Source organism: Penicillium arizonense (genome assembly GCF_001773325.1).
Source record: "Penicillium arizonense strain CBS 141311 chromosome Unknown PENARI_contig014, whole genome shotgun sequence".
Taxonomy (NCBI): domain Eukaryota; kingdom Fungi; phylum Ascomycota; class Eurotiomycetes; order Eurotiales; family Aspergillaceae; genus Penicillium; species Penicillium arizonense.
In genome coordinates this window covers 259,935-278,704 of record NW_019173291.1, presented here as the reverse complement: position 1 = coordinate 278,704, position 18,770 = coordinate 259,935, and the positions used below count along the sequence as shown (strand labels likewise).

The window sequence follows — 18,770 nt, the reverse complement described above, 5'->3', positions numbered from 1 at the left end:
GCCTGGACGTAGTGTCCTAGTGGTCCTTCGTATCTACTCACACTAGATATATTTCTTTAGTTCACGGCCTAAATGCATATTTACTACAGCATTAACAACTACAAATGACCGCAAATATATCGGGGTTCAGCATATATACGTTTTTTTTCAATAGTCTTTGACCTTTTAAGCATCTTTTTGCCTAGAGAATTAGGAATTGGGACCCAAAGCATGACCAAATCCTATTCAGAGCTCATAGGGATTGGACTTTGGAGATTGAAGCAGTAATAGTTTCTCTCTGTCTGTTGGAATTCCTTTTTGGACTACTCGTTATTCTCACCGTCACGGTCGCGCTCTCGAATCCTCCACGTGTCAGGAAGCCTGAAGCAATAATAATTTTATTTTTTATCAGTCACCGTCAAGCACTGCTTTGATGAGTGGCTCGCGGACGAAAACTTTGATCAGCAGGGCGTGCAGAAGCGGAGGCGGCAAGACAAAGAACTATGACTCTAGAGGATAGACATGTGACACCTATAGAGTATACGTGCGAGCCTCGTACACGAACCACGCGCTCAAAGACACCGCCCAACGGCTACGATGGACTCGTCTCATCCGAGGAAATTTGATCCCATTGAATCCTCCGCAGCATCTGTGCGCAAAGCACTGTGTAGCTAACCACCACTGCGTCAACGAGGCCATCGTCCAACGGAGTATAGATGCGTAGAACGTTGCACTTCCTCTCCTTGCCGGAGCTCTGCTTACTGGTCCACGCCCCATCATTCGCGGCCACGAGGCGGTCGTACCCGTCCAGCAGGACGAGTCGCGCTGTCGGCTTCGCTCGGCCCTCGCGCTCGTCGGCAGTGACGATGCGACGCACCGTCCACAGGAGCGTGCTGCCTCTCGTGTCCGGGACGAAGAACTGCGGGCACTGCCGGGAGAAGACTTCCCTGTCCTGTCCGACCCAGCAATTGTATACCCGGTACGCTGAATTCTCTGCGTGAGGTGAACCTTTCGTCGCGGCAAGGTTGTGTGGTAGATATATGACCGTGTCCCACGACTGCTGCGCGAGCTGGCTTGCGCCGACGCACCGGCCGCTGCGCGCATCGGCCACGGAGATGCAGGCGTCAGAGAACGCCCATGGCCGCCGGGGGAGGAGCTCCGACGCGGTGTGTTTGTCCGGCCAGAGGAAGCGGGCGTGGTACGCGGCGGCTGGGTCGTAGCCGTTGAGGTGCTCGATGCGGTGCAGCTTCTGTTTCCTGGTGGCGTCCCAAACGACACTGGGAAGGCTGTTCCCTGGGTCTATGTCAACCTGAAGGGTTGTTGTGCTCTGGAGGTGTTGGTAGCGGCGGGGGTAGTTCAAGATGGTGGCTCCGTCGACGGGTTCGGGCGGACCTAGCGGGGAAGGACAGGACCGGACCTTGGCTCCTTCGACCACCTCCCCAGTTGGAAGAGCCTGTAGTGAGGCGTCTTTGGCGTGGATATAGTGGCCTCGCGGCAGCGAGAGGAACGCGACGAGCCGGAGGCCGCACCGCGAGCAGTACTGCGTCACCCATGCGCCTCCGGGCCCACGAAAGTTCTCAAATATAGGAAATAGAAGAATGCTGGTCCATATCATCAAGAAAATGCTGTGGTCCATACATTAGTACCAGTTCCATGGAGAAAAGGTGTTTGCAGACGGGGATCTGTAGAACAACGCACTCGACGTTGCGATACGGCTCGCGGATGTGGATCGTCTTGGCCGTCTGTCGGCATGCTGGGCAGGTGACGAGCCTGCGACGGCGTCTGAGGCGCTCAAGAGGCACTGGCCTGGCCATGGAATGAGCTGGATCTGGGAGTTCTGTTGAATAGCGATGCTGCGAGGGCGTTGGCGACGCTGCGCTCTCGCATTTATATCGTCGTGTGATATCGTATAATTGAGTGGACACGTGCGCCAGGACCTGGGTCGAGTGGTCTGTGGGGGAAATCAGCCTTGTGGGTGACCCCTGCCAGGCCACGGCAACGGAGTTGCCTAGGAGTCACTCGCAGCGATGGCGCGCTATGACATTTCTCGCGCGGATGGCAGCTGCGCACGGTAACTGGACAATGGGAACGCAGCAGGGATAGGCTATCAAGTTTGCTTGTTAATAGAAATACACACGGGAACAGGGCGCCAAGGTAAATGGTAGAACAGGGAAGCTGAAGATGGACACTCAGCGCTCCTAATAGTGCGGACCATGAACTGTACTACAGTATCACGAGCCGTGCACTGAAGTTCGAACCTTCTAGATTGCGTTCGGGATCCAGGCATCGTCGGGTCTTGTTACGGTACACAGCCATATTGGATCCTGCTGTGTTGATGTAGACTGCGTGTTCTAGGCGGACCCATGTCATAAGGGTCATGCAGAACACCTCGTAGAAGAGACCCTCCCAGGAAATGGCGAGGATGATGAATGCCGGGGAGAAGGACAAGAAGATGATCATCAGTCGGTGTAGATAGTGACTGTTCGGGTACAGTTGGAGGACGAATGGCAGGTAACAGAAGCTGCCATGACCACGAACCCAACCACCTGGTTGCCAAACAGCAGACCTTAACGGGTCTGTAGGGAGGCTATGCTTGATCAAGTAACGATCAGTGCAAGAAGAACCATGCCGACCTGGCATCCCATGATGACCCGCGATCCAACATTACTGATCCGTGATTTGGAGCTTTTCCAGCCAAGGATGTTATCCTCGAACAGCAGGTATAGGACACCGGCCAAGAAAATGAGAACTCCGCCGTGGGTGATGGTAGAAATATCCTCTACTTTGTTGACCGGCAACAGAGAAAAATACTTATCAGAAGACATCCAAGTGCCCAGATTCCGCACAAATACACATGGGTGCGAAGGAATTGGAAGTCGTAGGCGAAGGGCCAAAAAGCGGTTAGAGTGAAGCCGACAGTAAAGATCTCACGAGGGAAATACGATTGGACCTAGAAGGCATTAGCACCGCTCCATGGCAGAAAAGAGAGTGAGAGAGGTGAACATACCAGTGCTTCGAGTACACCAAGGAATGCCACCAGCTGCAGTCCAAAGCTCACATCCCCGAGAAAGAGCGAACATGGCCGAGAACAACCTTGCGGCAGGCGATCAGGGCCTTGCGACGGGCAAAGTCTTCCTTCCAGAAGAAAACAGGGAAGAACACGTAGAAGTAGTAGCGCCATGAAGATCCATAGTACAAAATAACAGAGAACAGCGCCACAAATATAGACGAAAAAAAACGAGATGCTGGCTGTAGTCCGGTGGGACTCGGACGTCCCATGTAAGACGTGAAGATCAATGACCGTCGTCAAGGCGTAGGCAATCCAGCCCAAATAACCATAAGAGACGATTGTTCGCAGGAATAGCCAATCGTATGTTTGCAGATAGCGCAGGCTCGCGAGACCGACAGCAAGCAGCTCATGCGACAAAGTAATGGAATCCTCGTACGCTCCATTAGAGATGAGCGCCTTCAGGTTGGCGACACGTCCTTCAATGGAGGTCTCTCCGTCGCCAGATAGAGGCTGAAAGGGCACATATCGGAGCACCGATGAATTGTTCTGCTCCTCCTTAACACGGTACATTTCCAAGACACCCTGGGTGTTGGCCAAGGCAGCGAGCGCCTTTTCCTTGGGATTCGCATCAAGATAATCCAGCGGCAACTGACCAACAGAGTTGACGGGGTACTCGACGCCAACCAGGTACGCCATGAGAGCGGCAACGTCGGCTTGCTCGATGTCATGTCGTTGGACATGGTCAAATACCCAGTCCGTTGAAAGCCCATCCTCATGTCCAGGCGCAATACCAGTCTTGCTGGTCACAGGCCGCGCCACGCCAGAACCCCAAGCAACCAGGGGGCTCCGTGTGTTGTCCGGGTAGCCGTCACCATGGCTGCCCAGGTCGTTCATTCCATGATCCGCAGTGAAAATGAAGGAAGTCTTATCATCTCCGTAAAAACCTTCCGCCAGCTTGGTGACCGTGTGCACACCTCGATCCACCACCTTAATGTTGTACATGTACATCACGACCCAGTAATATAGATACAGGTCTAACTATAATGCATGAGTAGTGCGTATCAGGGTGGCAGGGCAATACCATTAGTACAGGAGATCCAACAATAGACCTCTAGGCGTGGCGACCTGTTCGGCTGCCACTGCAAATAGCTGGATCTTTTTATATAGATCAATACCATGACGCTGTACCTTAATCCAAGGTTTCAACTTTGCTAACGATATGCAGGCTACAACTACATATTATATACCTCTCTATGTACTTGTGCCGTGTACCAATGCTCAGGCGAACTTAGAGCCTCGCCAAGGAGCCTGCCGTGGCCTCTGTGCCGCCATTACGTTAATGCTACCCTTATGGCGCACGGTTTTGAAACCGTTGAGATGCTTCAGCGAAGTTTAAGAGAGCCTTCGCATGGTATCAGTTTGTTTGGGATTGATCACTATCGACAATGACAGTAGCATCATACGTCTGGTGCACTACACCACACAGGAGTATTTTGCGCGGACCCGGGAGGGCTGGTTCTGCAATGCCCGCACCGACATTGCCAAATCTTGCGTCACCTGCTTGTAATTTGAGGTGTTTGAAGCCGGATATTGCCCAACGGGTGATAGCTTGCGCGCAAGATTACGGACCACTGTTCTTTATGGCTATGCTGCAGAGAATTGGGGATACCGTGCCAGATACTCCTTGATTGAAGGAAATATATTGATCCTGGTTCTTATTCAGAACGTTCCCAATGTATCTGCCTGTAGCCAGGCTATGGTATGCAAAGGAAGTGAGTACACATTTCAACAGGCAACTAAGATGACAGGTTTGCACCTTGCAGCATACTTTGGACTTGAGAGGACCACGTCAAAGTTGCTTGAGAGGAATGCCGTCGTCGATTCTCAGGATGAAGATGGCCGAACTCCGCTCTCATGGGCGGCTCGGGATGGAGACAATGTAGTGGTGGAGCTATTGCTTGAGAATAAAACCGAGATGGAATCTTCCGATAGTGAATACACCCAGACTCTGCCCTCAGGTAGATGATCATAGCAGCTGCAAGATCAGCGCAGATATTTCGAAGCCCACTGAGAACCGCCAGTCTTCGACTTCTAAGAAATCACCCACAGGATTGATTGTGATAGTTTACATGTTGAGATCTTTAATACGGCAGCTCGAAGCACGAGGAGACCGCCCTTGTCAAAGTGAAATTTAATGCACGAGGATTCCACTGTGATGCCACCGGCATCTATCATTGTTCATGTCTTAAGAGGCCCTGTTTAGGTTTATCGTATACTTAGAGTTGGTGGACTTGTAAACCGGCTTTTTCACCGCAATCCCAACCTTGAAGTCGCGAACAGCATGTTTCCTCTCTTAGACCCGCATGAAGTCTTTCCTAATAATCGTTCCAGATGGCATAGACCCCACTGAGGATGCTCTCGCCTTTGAGGACAAGCAGTCTGCTCCAGGAGTGAGTGTGCTTCGCAGGATAAACAAGATGCGGAAGCTCTCTGCATTGAGGTGATATGATCCGTGATGTAAGTTACCAAATTACTGACTACATCTTAAATAGCTGAAGCTGCTAAACGTCCAGGATTCTTACGACAGTCTTTTCGTTCTACCTCGCGTCTGATAGTGTTCAAATTCTTTCTAGGTGTTCAACAATCAAGAAACTCGCTATCTGTGTAAATCTAAATGCTGTAGCTTCTTTGCCCGTGCTGTAGAGTAGTTTAAGGGCTGTTGGTATTAAGAGTCGTTCATTTTTTTGGTTTTCATCATTAATTACTGTATGCGCCATCAACTATGCTCATCCCGCATGGGTTGGCAATTCTGGACCGGAATCTTTTTCTAGTATCCGAAAACAATAGATTCCAAACGATGATCCCCGGTTCAAATGCTATTTTAGGCTCGATACATCCAGATGACATCGGTCGGGCGAATGCTTCTTTGAATGAATTTACGAAACTAATCAATTTATAGACTCAACTTGAAGGAATCGACTCGGATCTTCAAGTAGAGCCAGACCTCGGCCCAAGTATGAGACAGATCGCGGATTCGTTAGCCTTTAACTCCGCTATAATTTGGAGCTGCCTTCGATTAACTCCGTTGCGGAACATGTAATCGGCAGTGTTGCTATGACGAAATGGACTAACAATGAGCTTAACTGGTAGATCAAGACTCCTCATTCGCCATACCTGTGCAGATTGTTCGAGAGATAATTCAGTATGACTGGTCGTCCGGACTTACGTCAGTTAACTCCGTCCTAGGCGTGTCAGGCTTGCCATCGGTAACTCCAGGTGGAATTATTGTGGGAATAAAGAGGTTTCTCGCCCTCACCTTCAACCTGCAGTTTTCTTTCGTCTACGTGTTTCATGACCCTTGAAGCTTCCTAAGTCTACCACAATTCTCGCTGATCAGTACTACAATCTCCGGACAAATGGAATACGCACGGTAAGGTTCTCCGCATCCACCTTGATAGCATTGACCCAAGTGCCTTTCAAAGATTGTTAAAGATTGCTGACCTGCGATGACAATATGAGACAGGCTGGGGGATTCGGGCCTCAAGGTCTCAAAGGTGATACTGGGTACCATGGGATACGGCGCCCCAGAATGGCAGGGCTGGGTGCTAAATGAAGAAGAATCTCTTCCACTTATTGAACACGCCTACAAGAAAGGCATCAGGACCTGGGATACTGTAAGAAGAGAAATGCGGGAGTAAACACGCGTGTTCTAACAGATTTTTACTAGGCCGATATGTACTCCTACGGCAAATCCGAAGAAATCGTGGGAAAGGCTCTGAAGAAATACAAAATCCCCCGTTCCCGAGTGGTAATTTTGACCAAATGTTTTTTTGGTGTGGACGATCAGGGGAACTTCCCCCCCCCTCTCTCGACCGGGAGACAGAACGCGGGTGACTTCTTGAACCGCGTCGGTCTTTCTCGTAGACACATCTTGGAGGCCGTTGATGCCAGTGTAGAGCGACTGGGAACCTATATTGACGTGCTTCAAATTCACCGACTTGATCGTGAGGTACCACGCGAGGAGATCATGAGGGCGCTGAATGACGTAGTTGAGAGCGGCAAGGTTCGATACATCGGCGCTAGTTCGGTATGCTTCACCCTCAACAATCTGAACAAGCAAGCACTAATACCTTTCTTTCTTGTAGATGGCCGCTTGGGAATTCCAGACCCTACAAAACATTGCCATTCGCAATGGCTGGCACAAGTTTATCTCCATGCAGAACTACCACAATCTTATTGCCCGTGAAGAGGAACGTGAAATGATCCCTTACTGCCTTGACAGCGGCGTATCTCTTATCCCTTGGTCTCCAGTCGCACGTGGAGCCCTCACTAGACCTTGGACTTCTCGCTCTACCTTGCGCGAAAACACCGATGTTGGGCTAAGTATTGTCGTTCGTGCTCGCGAGTCCGAGTCCGACAAAGCTATTATTGACCGTGTGGAAGAATTGGCTGGCAAGAAGGGGATCAGCATGGCACAAGTTGCAATCGCATGGTCACTGAGTCACCCCAGCGAGTACCCTATCGTCGGGCTGAACACTAAGGATCGTATCGATGAGGCTGTTGCAAGTGTCCAGGTCAAGCTGACGCCGGAAGAGATTCAGTACCTTGAAGAACCTTATGTTCCTAAGGCTATCAATCCAGTGGAAAGATAAATTTGTGACGAGTAAAGCCATACGACCGTGATACGAATTTCCTCGTATGCCAAATAGCTTACTAGAAATGATCATATCTCATTCGAGGCTCTGGGTTCATGATAAATTCGACCGACTTATCTACTACAATGCTTACTATGAGCATGGTATATGTACAGTTATTACGGCTTAGATCTTCCTTGCTAAGAAAAACTTCTCATATCGCGCAAAGCAATTAATAAAATGGCATTCAAGAACATTTGAAATATTAGGAAACCTTGTCCATATAGCTCCTCCTTCGACCTGTGAACGAATGTCCGGTTCAAGTCTTGCGATGCATCGACGGGTGTTGGAAGCACGAGAGAAGGTGCTTGGATGCGAGCATCCTGACACGCTTACCAGTGTCAGTAACCTTGGCAATGTGCTTAGCAGCCAAGGGAAGTATGAAAGGCGAAAACGATGTATCAACAGGTACTAGAAGGATATACAGAGGTGATTGGACTTAAACATCACATCCCGAAGCAGTGACCGGTATTCTTTAGACTTACTGGATCAACACGGGGAACCTGAAGTGGGTTCATAATCCCACACCTATATCCATAGCATTTAGTGTAAAGGTAGCATACATGGAGATATAATATCTACACTTGGTGATTTTTCTTACAGCACTGTGTATGCTCATACTGTAGTTTGATACGGTCCCGAGGTACTTCTACTAGAGTTATGTTTCCTTAAAGCAGGCCATCTTCTACTTGCGGACAGGGTTATGGGGCGGCTGTCCCGTTTAGCGGCGGTACAGTTACATGACTGTTCCCTTCCCGTGTATTCGCCCTCTCGGTAGTTTTGTTTTATGTAGCTTTCTGCTGCCATGAATTGCACCAAAATTGTTATGTTCTTAGGTCACATAATTGTGATGATATCAAAAATCAAAATAGGCAACTAGGAGGCGAAATGATACAATATTGTCTTTCCTATCCATCTCAGACTTTTTTGTGGGTGATCTTGGCGTCACGGTAGTAACAGGGGATTTCCTAGTAGTGCGTGTCGTCCTGTAATCCGCCACTCTAACACTTCGTAATTTTTGTTTGAAAATAGTTATCTCATAAGAAATTAAATAATTATTGTTTCTGCCGCCCTCAGGCAATATTCAATTTGTGGATTGAGGGTGACGGTGCTCGAATGTGCAGGTACCTGTTGGGCGTTTCATCACACAGGGCATTTCATGTCACAGGGATGGGGGTTATTTTGATGACCGAAGGCGACCCCTCTTTTTCTCCTCCCTTTCTTTACTACTGTCGTTTGAATCCTAGGAGGACAAGTGTCAACCGGTAGAAGCTAGTACCAAAGAATTGTGATCAAAATAACACACCTGCTAGAAAAAATTAGTATCGGAGGTGTGGCTTAAGTACGGCTGAGCGGACGGGAAGCCCTGTTCTCCACACCCTATGGTCGTATGTACTGAATCGAACAGTAATTCGAATTATATAGTAAGTAGGCTTACAAAGGCCCTTGATCAGACCTTACTACTCTGTATGGTGTGTGCTCCACAAACCTAGCATTTGCTATTGGTCGAAGCAAGATCATTACTACTGGTGATCTACGCAAGCCGACCTGTGATCAACTGTGAATCTCTCTACTGTATTGTTGATCTACTTATTCCAATCTCTTTTCAATATGTTCCTCTTAAAGAAGCTGAACAAAGGAGACGAGACACCAGCCGAAGCATGGAGACCAATATCGCAGCCGTCAACAATAGGTACAATACCTGATGCCCTCGAGACAAAACGGATATTTCACGCGGTAGATATCTCTGGATTTCTACTTGCAACCCGATTCTTGGTAAAGAAGAGTCCGTCAGTTCGCACCGAGGCCATTGATTTGTCGGTTTTGACGATTTTGAACTGGTACTGTTACGGCAAGGGCACTCGGACCCACCACTGGCGATGACGCCCAATGACAGTGTGGGTGGGTTGGCCTTCGAGGATATCTTTATGTCACTCTCGCTAGATGTACGCTGCTCCATGTCTGCTCTCTTCTGAAAGCTCATTGGGGGCGTCTTGAATGTGGGGTCCGAGTTCTCTTCGTCACTCAATCCAAACGCAACTTCAGGAGATGGATATGCAGGGGGTATTGCCTCTTCTCCATAGACTGCATCAGGCAGCGTCGGAGATGATATCAGTCGAAACCTTTTTGCTACTTCCGTCCTGGGAACTCTCTTGATGTTGCTTGCTATTGGTAAATCGGCTGGGTCGGGGGTTTCGAGTTCGTGGGCAACTTCTTTTATGCCCGTGGGGTCCTGTTTGACCAACCCTGGAGGGCCGCTCTCAGTTAGAGAATCGAATTTTTCCAAAGAATAGGCTCGCGGTGATTCCCCCCTCTGCAGACGGGTCTCGTTTGCACGATTGCTTGTCTGAGAACGAGGTCGTCTAAGGGCCTGTCGCCCTCGACTGAACTGCCGATTGCCTCCGGGTGTGACAGTCTCGGCATTCTCCGTCCCAAAACCTGACAAGTATGACTGTGGATCTGACCCCGACGGAACCGGTTCAACCTTGTGAGCCCGAATCGAGGAATGCGGAGGCTGTGGGTTGAAAGAAGGCACATCCATTGGTCTACCTCCCGGCGTGTATGCGTCCAGGAGGCTCAAGAGTGTATCGCAAATCGGATCAATAATTTCCTCTCTGAAGATGCGGAGACTCCTTCGTGCTTCTCTTTCTGCCCTCCAATCCCTCCCCCCGCGCCAACTGGATCTGCTCTCGGAGCGAAAGGTGGAGTAGTATGAACTAGCCAACCCTATAGAGGATTCAATGCTGCTTTCAGCGCCTGTCCCCTGGTCGACATCGAGCTCTACTTCTTCATCTACTTCCTCAGTTGGTGGGTCGGGGGCCTCGGGTGGTAGTTCCTGTGCCCGTCGCCTGCGAGGCTCGAGCGGGCGAGTCCTCTCTGTGGTGGGAAGAGACCTGGACAGATCCGGAGATTGAAAATAAGGAAATTCGGGCGAGTAGCTGGGATTGGGGCTCACAGATGCCTCCTCGGCTATTTTGGGGGGTTTGGTGGCTTCGACTTGAAGATCGGCTCCGATCTCGTCTCGCACAACGTTCCCTGCGAGTTGTTGCTCCTTGACTCTGTTCATATCCTTTTTTATGTCATGCAGCAGCTGTTCCCAGGCGCGCTTCATCATCTCTATTTCACCTCTTGCCTCGGACTCCCTTGCCTCCCGCCTTGCTGTTTCTTCTGCATCAAATCTCATCCTCATCTCCCTTTCCCGCGCGGCTCGTTCTTCCATTGCCTTCCTCCTTTCTTTTCCCGAATTTTGCTCCGCTTCTATTCTCGCGGCCTGCTCAGCCTCTCTGGCTATTTGGATCGTCTTGTTGGCCTCTTCCTGGGCACGCATCGTATCCTCAATTTTCTTTTTAAGGTAACTTTCGGTTTCTTGTACCCTTTCTTCAAAGTCCCTTTGCCTTGCATCTGCCTCCTTTGCTGCTGTCTCACATTTGGCCAACCTTTCATTCATTCCGAGCATCTCTTTACTCGGTAGGGGTACTTGTGGTGCCAGGCTCTGGTTGCGGCTTTCTGGCGACCTCCTCCTACGCTTCTGATCTCTTTTGGAGTGTTTTTGAATCCGTGCTGAGCCTGTGCGATCCCGCCGGGTCCGCTGGACCGCACTGCTATGGGACGATTCCCCCGTAAAAGTAATGCTGTTGTCTTCGTCGTCGTGCAGGTCCTCATCGGTGTCACCAGAATCAATGGTGGGCATGAACGGCCTTCTGAAATTTTGCCGATGTACACTTGACCTGCTCCGATGTATTGCAGGTCGCACGCTGGGAGGCTGAGGTCCCATGTACGGGATAGAGGGTGCGGATGCTGACGCCATTTCATGCCTATGCGTCACCGGGTATCTCCCGCTCTGGGGAACCAAGCCGTGCTGTAAGCCTCCATAATATCCTTCACCAGCATAGCCTGCTGTTGCATGGTCCATGTCGGGTGGATGAGGAAACCAAGGGGTCGGAGCCTGTGGGTAGTGGCCGACATACGGATTGGCCTCATATGGAGACGCCATATTTGAAGTAACAAGCTGTCGACAGTCGCAGTGTCCCGGCAGATGATAGGGTGTTTCTTCTTGATATAACAGATCAGGCCTCGTAATAAAGGCATAGCAAGCATTGGAAGGTCCAAAACGAGATTATCTACCAAGTGTTGCCGCTGTCTCACTTGGAATTTGATTCCATTGAATGTCAATCAAATTTAATGTTGAAACCAATGTCCTGTCTTGCTGTCCGCTGACTTTAATACGTGATTGGCTGGGAAAAGGCTGCGTAACATCACCAGGTATGGTACTGGCCTCAGGGGATGTGTCACTATATAGTATAGGCAAGGAGTGAATGAGAAGTATGGATTGAACTCGAGCCGTAAACCCGGCGAGGCTCCTGTGGTGAGTGGCTTGGTTCGTGAAATGGAGAAGAGTTTGGAGAAAGCCTGACAGAGCGGAGCAGCCATGCAGGCCAAGGCTTTGGAAGGAAGGGGAGAGGGTAGCCGAACGACCAAAACTCCCTCCTCGCGCCATTTCTGCAGTTATATCACCGGGCTGGCCAGCTGACTCGTAATGGGTGGCCAAAGAGCAGTGCGGGATTTGTGTATGCAAGTGCTCCCGGGGCTTGTATGGATTGACGGTATCAGCCCCACGATGGCATCAACCCGGGTTGAAGTTGACGAGCCATATCCTGACTAGTGACTCAACTCATCGCCTATGAACAGAGATGTCCCAAAAATTGTACTAGTCCAATTAGTTATGACTTGCGCGTCTGCAGTAAAAAATCATCCTAATATTGCAGCACGAAGATTGTAGACAGTGTCTTATAAATATAGAATGGTTGTTGAGTCAGAAGCATGATATACACAAAATGAGCTTAAGTACTTAGGGCAAAGTACTGAGAGGTTTGAATCAGCATGATACCATGTAACTAAGGGGCGTGGGGTGGGGGGGTCAACACTTATCGAAACCTAACTGGGCCATTATTTCCCATAAAAACATAGGAAATGAGGGTGGGGGAAAAGATAACGAGTGGAGACTGTGAGTAAACCTCCTTTTTGCTGACAGTCAGCCTCTAGCTGAATGAGAAGATTTCCAACTCTGGACCTTCACGTCACTCCGACTGAGCGGCTAACGGTTGGCTCACATTCCTCCACGCATATAGTTCGTACTTAATATGCAAGCCAGTAAAGCCAACAACTCAGCGCCCGCGGGAAGTCTGGCAGAGCGCGAACCCTCATTCTCTTTTAGCAAGATCTAATTCGCCAGAGATGCTGCGTTGTCAACCTGCACCGCGTTATTAATTTTACCCATTCCCTTGTTGGCCGTGCCTTTCGACTCGCGATGATAGCCTAAGAGCCTAGACTTTACCAGTAATATGTGTCTCCTTCACCTGCAGGGCATGTGGATTGAGCGGGCGCTTTTTTGTGCGCACTCCGCGGCGGCGCTGGTATTAAACGAAGTTGATGCACCTTCCTGCCCGTTCAATCTGCTCAGGTCGTCTTCAGCAACAATATCTTGTGCACTGATCAGCCCCTGGTCTCGACTATTGTGTGTAATTCCCTCACAGGGGCTTGTCTAAGCAATCTTGCTCACTAAAGTACAGTTGGTAGATCCTCAATCTTTCGAGCACTTTACGACACCCCCAGTGCCGATCTCTGATATCCCGATTTCTTCAAGATTCTAATTTTGAGAACTCGTTGACTTCCTTCATTACTGTTACAATGTCCACTGGACTAGAAATCATCTCGCTCATCAACGGCTCGATTGAGATCATCAAGTTGATCAAGCAGATTTATGACACAATCAAGACATTCGATGGACTTCCCAAAGCATTCGACGAAGTCAACGAGCAACTGCCTCTTGTGTATGACTCACTCACGCGTGCCAAGGAGGGAGTCCCCCAGCTCGATACCCCGACGAAAACTTCTGTTGAGATGACGCTGCAACAATGCGAGAAGAAGTTCCGGGAGCTCCTGAATATATTCGAGGCTCTCAAAGAGGCTCAGGGTCACTCGATAAAGAAGGTATACAAGCGAGTGGTGCTCACAATCGGCAAACGCGGCCGAGTGGAAGACTTGATGGAAGACATCTTGTCTTCCATCAAGAATCTCTCTCAGAACAAGGTGTTCCAGCTTGCAGATCAGGTCGATATTGTGCAGAAGGCTCTGGACAGGCTAGCTCAGGTAGTTCCGTCCATTGCAGATAGCGAGATGGAATCGATGTTCGGAAGCACAGGCGCTCAGCAGATCGGCGATAATAACGTTCAGAATTGGGCGGCTGGGGATGGCGATGCCTTCAATGTGACAGGTGGAACTGTCAACAAGGGGGAAACCTTCACTCAGACCAACCACTACGACAAGTAAGTATGCAGCAAAGTAATCCATCCAAGACTTGCAGCCTCGAACTTTGAGCTTGTAGCCATGGATTGAGGCGCTATGTGTACTTCTTCAGCAAGCTCCGGCAATTGTGTTTAAGTGGTAGACTGACAGCAAGGATAGTAAGGCCAAATCCACTGTCTTCCAAGATTCATGTTAGTAATAGTTTTGCTTCATCATCTTCGACAGCCGAAATAAAGTTCCCCGGTTCTAACAGTTTCATGCAACTTATTAATAGTGACACAATGGAGCTCAATAGAACGCCGGAGTGCCAATGCGAAGAACACAGGACCTGGTAATCAAGCACTGCATCAAGGGGATGGAAATCACAATGTCATGACAGGTTGCAACAGTATGCAGCAAAACATTTATGCGCAGAACATCTACAACTGTGGGTTGCAGTCTTCAGCACCCTTACATGACCTGAAGTGGCCCTGTGTGCTAACTGCACCCTTCAGATACCCTACGTTCTCCATCGGAGATAGCTCAACTGTTCAGGGGGAGAGAAGGGGGACTAAGCAAGTCATATCGTCTGTCTACCCGCAAAGACAGTGAGAAACGAAATAAACTAAAATATGCCTTAAGGTGGTCTCATCATTGACTGGCTCCTTCTCCAGTCTCGATTGGACTTTCTCGAATACCACAGGGTACTTCTTGGCCAACTTGCACCAGGAACCGGGGAATGGGTTCTTACACGCCAAGAATTTCAGGCCTGGAAAACCCCTACAAATCCATCCCGATGTTTGTTGATGCACGGAATCTGTACGCGCCGCTGTAGGTTTTATCCACTACACATTACCAGCTAATTTTGGTCATTCAATAGTTGGATCCGGCAAAACGATGCTGGCGTAAGCATCCTCACAGTTGAACGAAGCTGTACTTTAGCACTGATAATTTGCACTTAGCGCATTTATCGTGAACTCGATTGAAAAAGATATTCGTGGAACTGGTCGGGACAGCTGCATCTACCTCTACTTTCAAAATAGTGAAGACCACCAGCCAACGGTCTCAGACATTCTCATCAATCTGCTGAAACAGCTTCTGCAACAACAACAGACCGAGGCCATTAAAGGCGAGCTGAAGGATAAGTACGACTACTGGTGCCGTACAAAGATCTTTCCCGGCTCATCCGACTACCTCGACCTATTCAAGGCTGAAATTGCGGACCTTGGTACAGTATACCTTGTTATTGATGCCTTCGATAATTGCCAGAACGAACAAACCAGGAACGAGATGCATAAACTAGTCAAAGAATTGCCATCCAATGTTAGGACTCTGTTCACTACAAGGACAGTCATTGGTCTTGAGCTCTCAAGGCCTCAAAAACTGCACGTTGTCCCAAATAAAGACGACATCACGAATTACGTTAAGTGGCGGATTCAGAATGACTTCATGCGACGGAGGATAGAGGGTCTTGATCCTATGCTCGAACGAGTCATTATCCGCGAAATCATAGCAGCATCCAAGGGCATGTCAGTTCAACCTCTTTGATTCCATCAGACAAAGAAGAATTCTTTTAACCCAATTCAGGTTTCTTTTGACTAAACTGCATATGGACGTCCTGTGTGAGCAAGGAACTGTTGGTGGTATTAAATCTGCTCTGAAAGAACTACCCGGCAATGAATCTGGCGCATTTGCAGCCTCCATCCGGCAAATTGCGAGGAAGGAGAAAGACAAACCGTTTGAACGCGGTCTGGCCAAGCATGTTCTGACTTGGATCATGCACGCGAAAGAGCCCTTCGCCCCCGACTTGATCAAAGAGAGCTTTGCTGTTCAATACAGCAAAGGGCGTCTAAATAATGACTACATACTGGCAGAAGTTGATTGGACGTCAGTATGTGCCGGTTTGGTCGTTATGGACATAGAGACGCAAGTACTTTGCCTGGTGCACGAGTCAGCTGGGAAGTACTTGTTGGAACAAGACATCATACCACGACAAGCTGACTTGGACATGGCGAAGACGTGCCTGAAATACCTTCTGTTTGATAAACCTGGCAAATATACAAAGCGCTCTTTGTTTAAATATGCAGCCAAGCACTGGGCGACTCATTTTCTCCTCGGTGGGCAAGATGACGTACAGACAGCTGAATTGGCGTTGGAATTTCTCAGGAATAGTGTCAAGGATAAGCAGGCATTCCAAGCCATGGCCGGTACGGATGGCTCAGCGTTCGATGGTATAACGGGTCTGCATGCCGCCACATACTTTAACCTTCCGGGATTGGCCAAGCGTCTCATTGACGAGGGAGTTGATATTAACGCGTCGTGTTCCAATAAGCAGACAGCCCTACACTGGGCTGTCCAGTACAACAGACCCGCTCTTGTGGACTTGCTGTTGCAACAAGAGACGGTAGATCCCAATATTCAGGATGAGAATGGCGATACCCCACTCCATGTCGCCGTCATATGGTCTATGGAGAACAGTGATAGCATCGTTGACAAGCTGGTGACAGGCAAAGCACGCCTTGACATTCGTGGCGGCAAAGGCTTCACTCCATTATCATGGGCAATACGCTACGGACCTCTATCGATTACAAAGATATTGATCAACAGCCTGGTGGATGTGAATGCAGAGTTCTGCGAGGGCTGGTCTCCACTGAGGCAAGCCATGTTTTACAGCCCAAGCGACATTGTGGATTTATTGTTGAGGAAGGGGGCTGATCTGAACCGTCCCTCCGTTGTTGACGGATGGACGCCACTGAGGCACGCAGTCGAATGGAAAAATGTACACATGGTTCAGCGCCTACTAAGCAGAAAATCTCATCCCGTGAACGTGAATGCAAAGTTCGACAACGGATCAAACTCACTGTTAGAGGCAGTGAAGGGACAGAATCGGTACATTGTCTGGATGTTGCTGGAGAGAAGGGCGGAACTTGATCATCAGGATGGGAACGGGAAGACCGCCCTTCACCATGCAATTGAACTTGAGGACAGATCAATAAAATGGCTCTTGGTTACAAAGAATGCTAGCCTGATTCCTCGCGATAAGCATGGACTCAACGTTCTCGATTGGGCGATAGAGCACAACGACCTCTCCATGGCATGGCTGCTCTGTGAAAGCGGGGCCAATATAGATGCTGTCAATGAAAAAGGCATGACAGTGCTCCATCGTGCTTCGGGACGGGGCCTTCTAGAGGCTGTACGGTTTCTTCTGGGAAGACACGCGAGCATGGATCCAGAGGATGAAAATGGATGGACGCCTTTGCACTATGCCGTGATGGAGGGCCATGAGAGCATCGTCAAGCTGCTTGTATCGATGGGAGCTAAGGTGGATATACAAGATAAGGGCAGACAAACGGCCCTCCACCACGTGGTATTAGCCACTATGGAAGATGTGCCACGCGCCAGCATGATCGATCTTCTTCTGCAGGCGGGTGCAAGTCGCGAGGTTCTGGACAACCAAGAGCGAACACCTCTGATGCTTGCCGCGCATCTAGGCAAAGACAATATTGCCTACCAGCGCTTGAGGCAAAGGGAATAATCTCACGGTATATTAGCCGTTTTTTTATCAACGTGTCTATGATCTAACTTCTCTCCTGCTTACTTCTTATGCATTGAACTATAGGGTCAGGTGATATCTATCTCTTCGCTTAGGTATACTGAATGTTCTCGTATTTGACAAGCCTTCCTATATGCTTGACGTCCCTGTGAGACCACGCAGTCTCGAGGTTTAGGTAGGTAAGCGAGGCAGATGGCCTAGTTTTGCGTGTAATATAATAAGGTGGATGGTATGAAGAGACTGAACGCTGGTCCTTCCTCGGACCAGCGGGAAATACTTATATACACGAACTGGCCTATTCGTGGGCGGTGAGGTCCTAGATCATCCTTTCACCGTACGTCCTAAGGCATCCGAAGGCATCTATCCATGCCTTAGGCGCCGTCGACGTCCTCAGTCAGGTGGTGGTCCTGACAGATCTTTAGGAGCCGTATTAACGAGGTCGAGTGTTTTAGTAGAGCAATTGCTATCGGGCTTTCTATAATACTCGTAGACCTTTAGGCTTCTTAGTCCGACTTCACCTTTACTCTTATGCTAAGTAGAAGACTTCCTATTACTAATATATGCTGCTTAGGCACTTATATTGTCACTAGTGCCCTGGTTATTATCTCGCTTCGCTAATATCGTGGTCTTAGGTATATTGTGCTAGGAAGAATATGGTTAGTAAAGAGTTACTATTTATATCTATTAGCTGCCTACTTACCGAGATTAGAAGAAGGGAGGTATCGAAATCTATAGCCTATACGGCGAATCCCGTAATTCTACTCTACAACAACTTAGGCTTACCAACTGGCAGCCATTCTCGGCCTCGAATGACGCATTCTCACCCGGATTCTCACCCCATCTATGGCGCACTCACCCTGGTCACCCCTGGTCGCGCGACGTAAAGCGGCGCTCACCCGCTCCTCACCCGGGCGACACCCACCTGACTAGTGGCCGCGTTTAAGCCACATGCCGGTGAGTTAGTAGTTGGGTGGGTGACCACCATCGAATCCTCACTGTTGTATATTTTTGTTTTTGCTTCTTCTTGTTGCTTCTTCTTCTTATCTAGACAAGATGAAACCATGAACTGGGTGAGCGACTTATCAAGAGAAAACTGGACTGGATTTTGGAATAAAACTCTATAATTCGACTGATCCTTTCGCAGTAGAAAGCGTAGTCAGAATGGACGAATACTAACGTAAAGACTACTTGGTTTGGCTTAGCTTTCCTATGCAAATTTGGGGTGAAATGTGGCGAGAGAACGTCTGAA

At 49.2% G+C, this 18,770-nt stretch overlaps 5 protein-coding genes across 5 annotated transcripts; 3 read left to right on the top strand and 2 right to left on the bottom strand.

Moving 5' to 3' along the window:
* Positions 1 to 571: 571 nt before the first annotated feature.
* Positions 572 to 3,997, bottom strand: PENARI_c014G09366 (uncharacterized protein; the record flags this gene model as incomplete). Its single annotated transcript, XM_022633591.1, has 7 exons — positions 572 to 1,604; positions 1,678 to 1,930; positions 2,238 to 2,566; positions 2,832 to 2,929; positions 2,987 to 3,019; positions 3,073 to 3,228; positions 3,281 to 3,997. The coding sequence occupies 7 exons, from the start codon at positions 3,995 to 3,997 to the stop codon at positions 572 to 574; spliced, it is 2,619 nt and encodes an 872-aa protein (XP_022486648.1).
* A 793-nt stretch (positions 3,998 to 4,790) lies between these two features.
* Positions 4,791 to 5,601, top strand: PENARI_c014G04480 (uncharacterized protein; the record flags this gene model as incomplete). The annotated part of the gene is made up of 3 exons (XM_022633482.1): positions 4,791 to 5,007; positions 5,381 to 5,439; positions 5,542 to 5,601. The coding sequence occupies 3 exons, from the start codon at positions 4,791 to 4,793 to the stop codon at positions 5,599 to 5,601; spliced, it is 336 nt and encodes a 111-aa protein (XP_022486591.1).
* A 957-nt stretch (positions 5,602 to 6,558) lies between these two features.
* On the top strand, positions 6,559 to 7,641 carry PENARI_c014G00895 (aldo/keto reductase; the record flags this gene model as incomplete). Its single annotated transcript, XM_022633405.1, has 3 exons — positions 6,559 to 6,663; positions 6,717 to 7,076; positions 7,135 to 7,641. The coding sequence occupies 3 exons, from the start codon at positions 6,559 to 6,561 to the stop codon at positions 7,639 to 7,641; spliced, it is 972 nt and encodes a 323-aa protein (XP_022486555.1).
* Positions 7,642 to 7,942: 301 nt separating this feature from the next.
* PENARI_c014G10251 (cell envelope integrity protein TolA) lies at positions 7,943 to 11,677 on the bottom strand (the record flags this gene model as incomplete). Its single annotated transcript, XM_022633606.1, has 2 exons — positions 7,943 to 8,094; positions 9,556 to 11,677. The coding sequence occupies 2 exons, from the start codon at positions 11,675 to 11,677 to the stop codon at positions 7,943 to 7,945; spliced, it is 2,274 nt and encodes a 757-aa protein (XP_022486614.1).
* Positions 11,678 to 13,371: 1,694 nt separating this feature from the next.
* Positions 13,372 to 17,503, top strand: PENARI_c014G08272 (uncharacterized protein; the record flags this gene model as incomplete). The annotated part of the gene is made up of 7 exons (XM_022633570.1): positions 13,372 to 14,009; positions 14,149 to 14,180; positions 14,264 to 14,416; positions 14,611 to 14,787; positions 14,849 to 14,873; positions 14,931 to 15,497; positions 15,556 to 17,503. 7 exons carry the CDS (start codon positions 13,372 to 13,374, stop codon positions 17,501 to 17,503), a joined length of 3,540 nt encoding a protein of 1,179 aa, XP_022486558.1.
* Between the last annotated feature and the right edge of the window lie 1,267 nt (positions 17,504 to 18,770).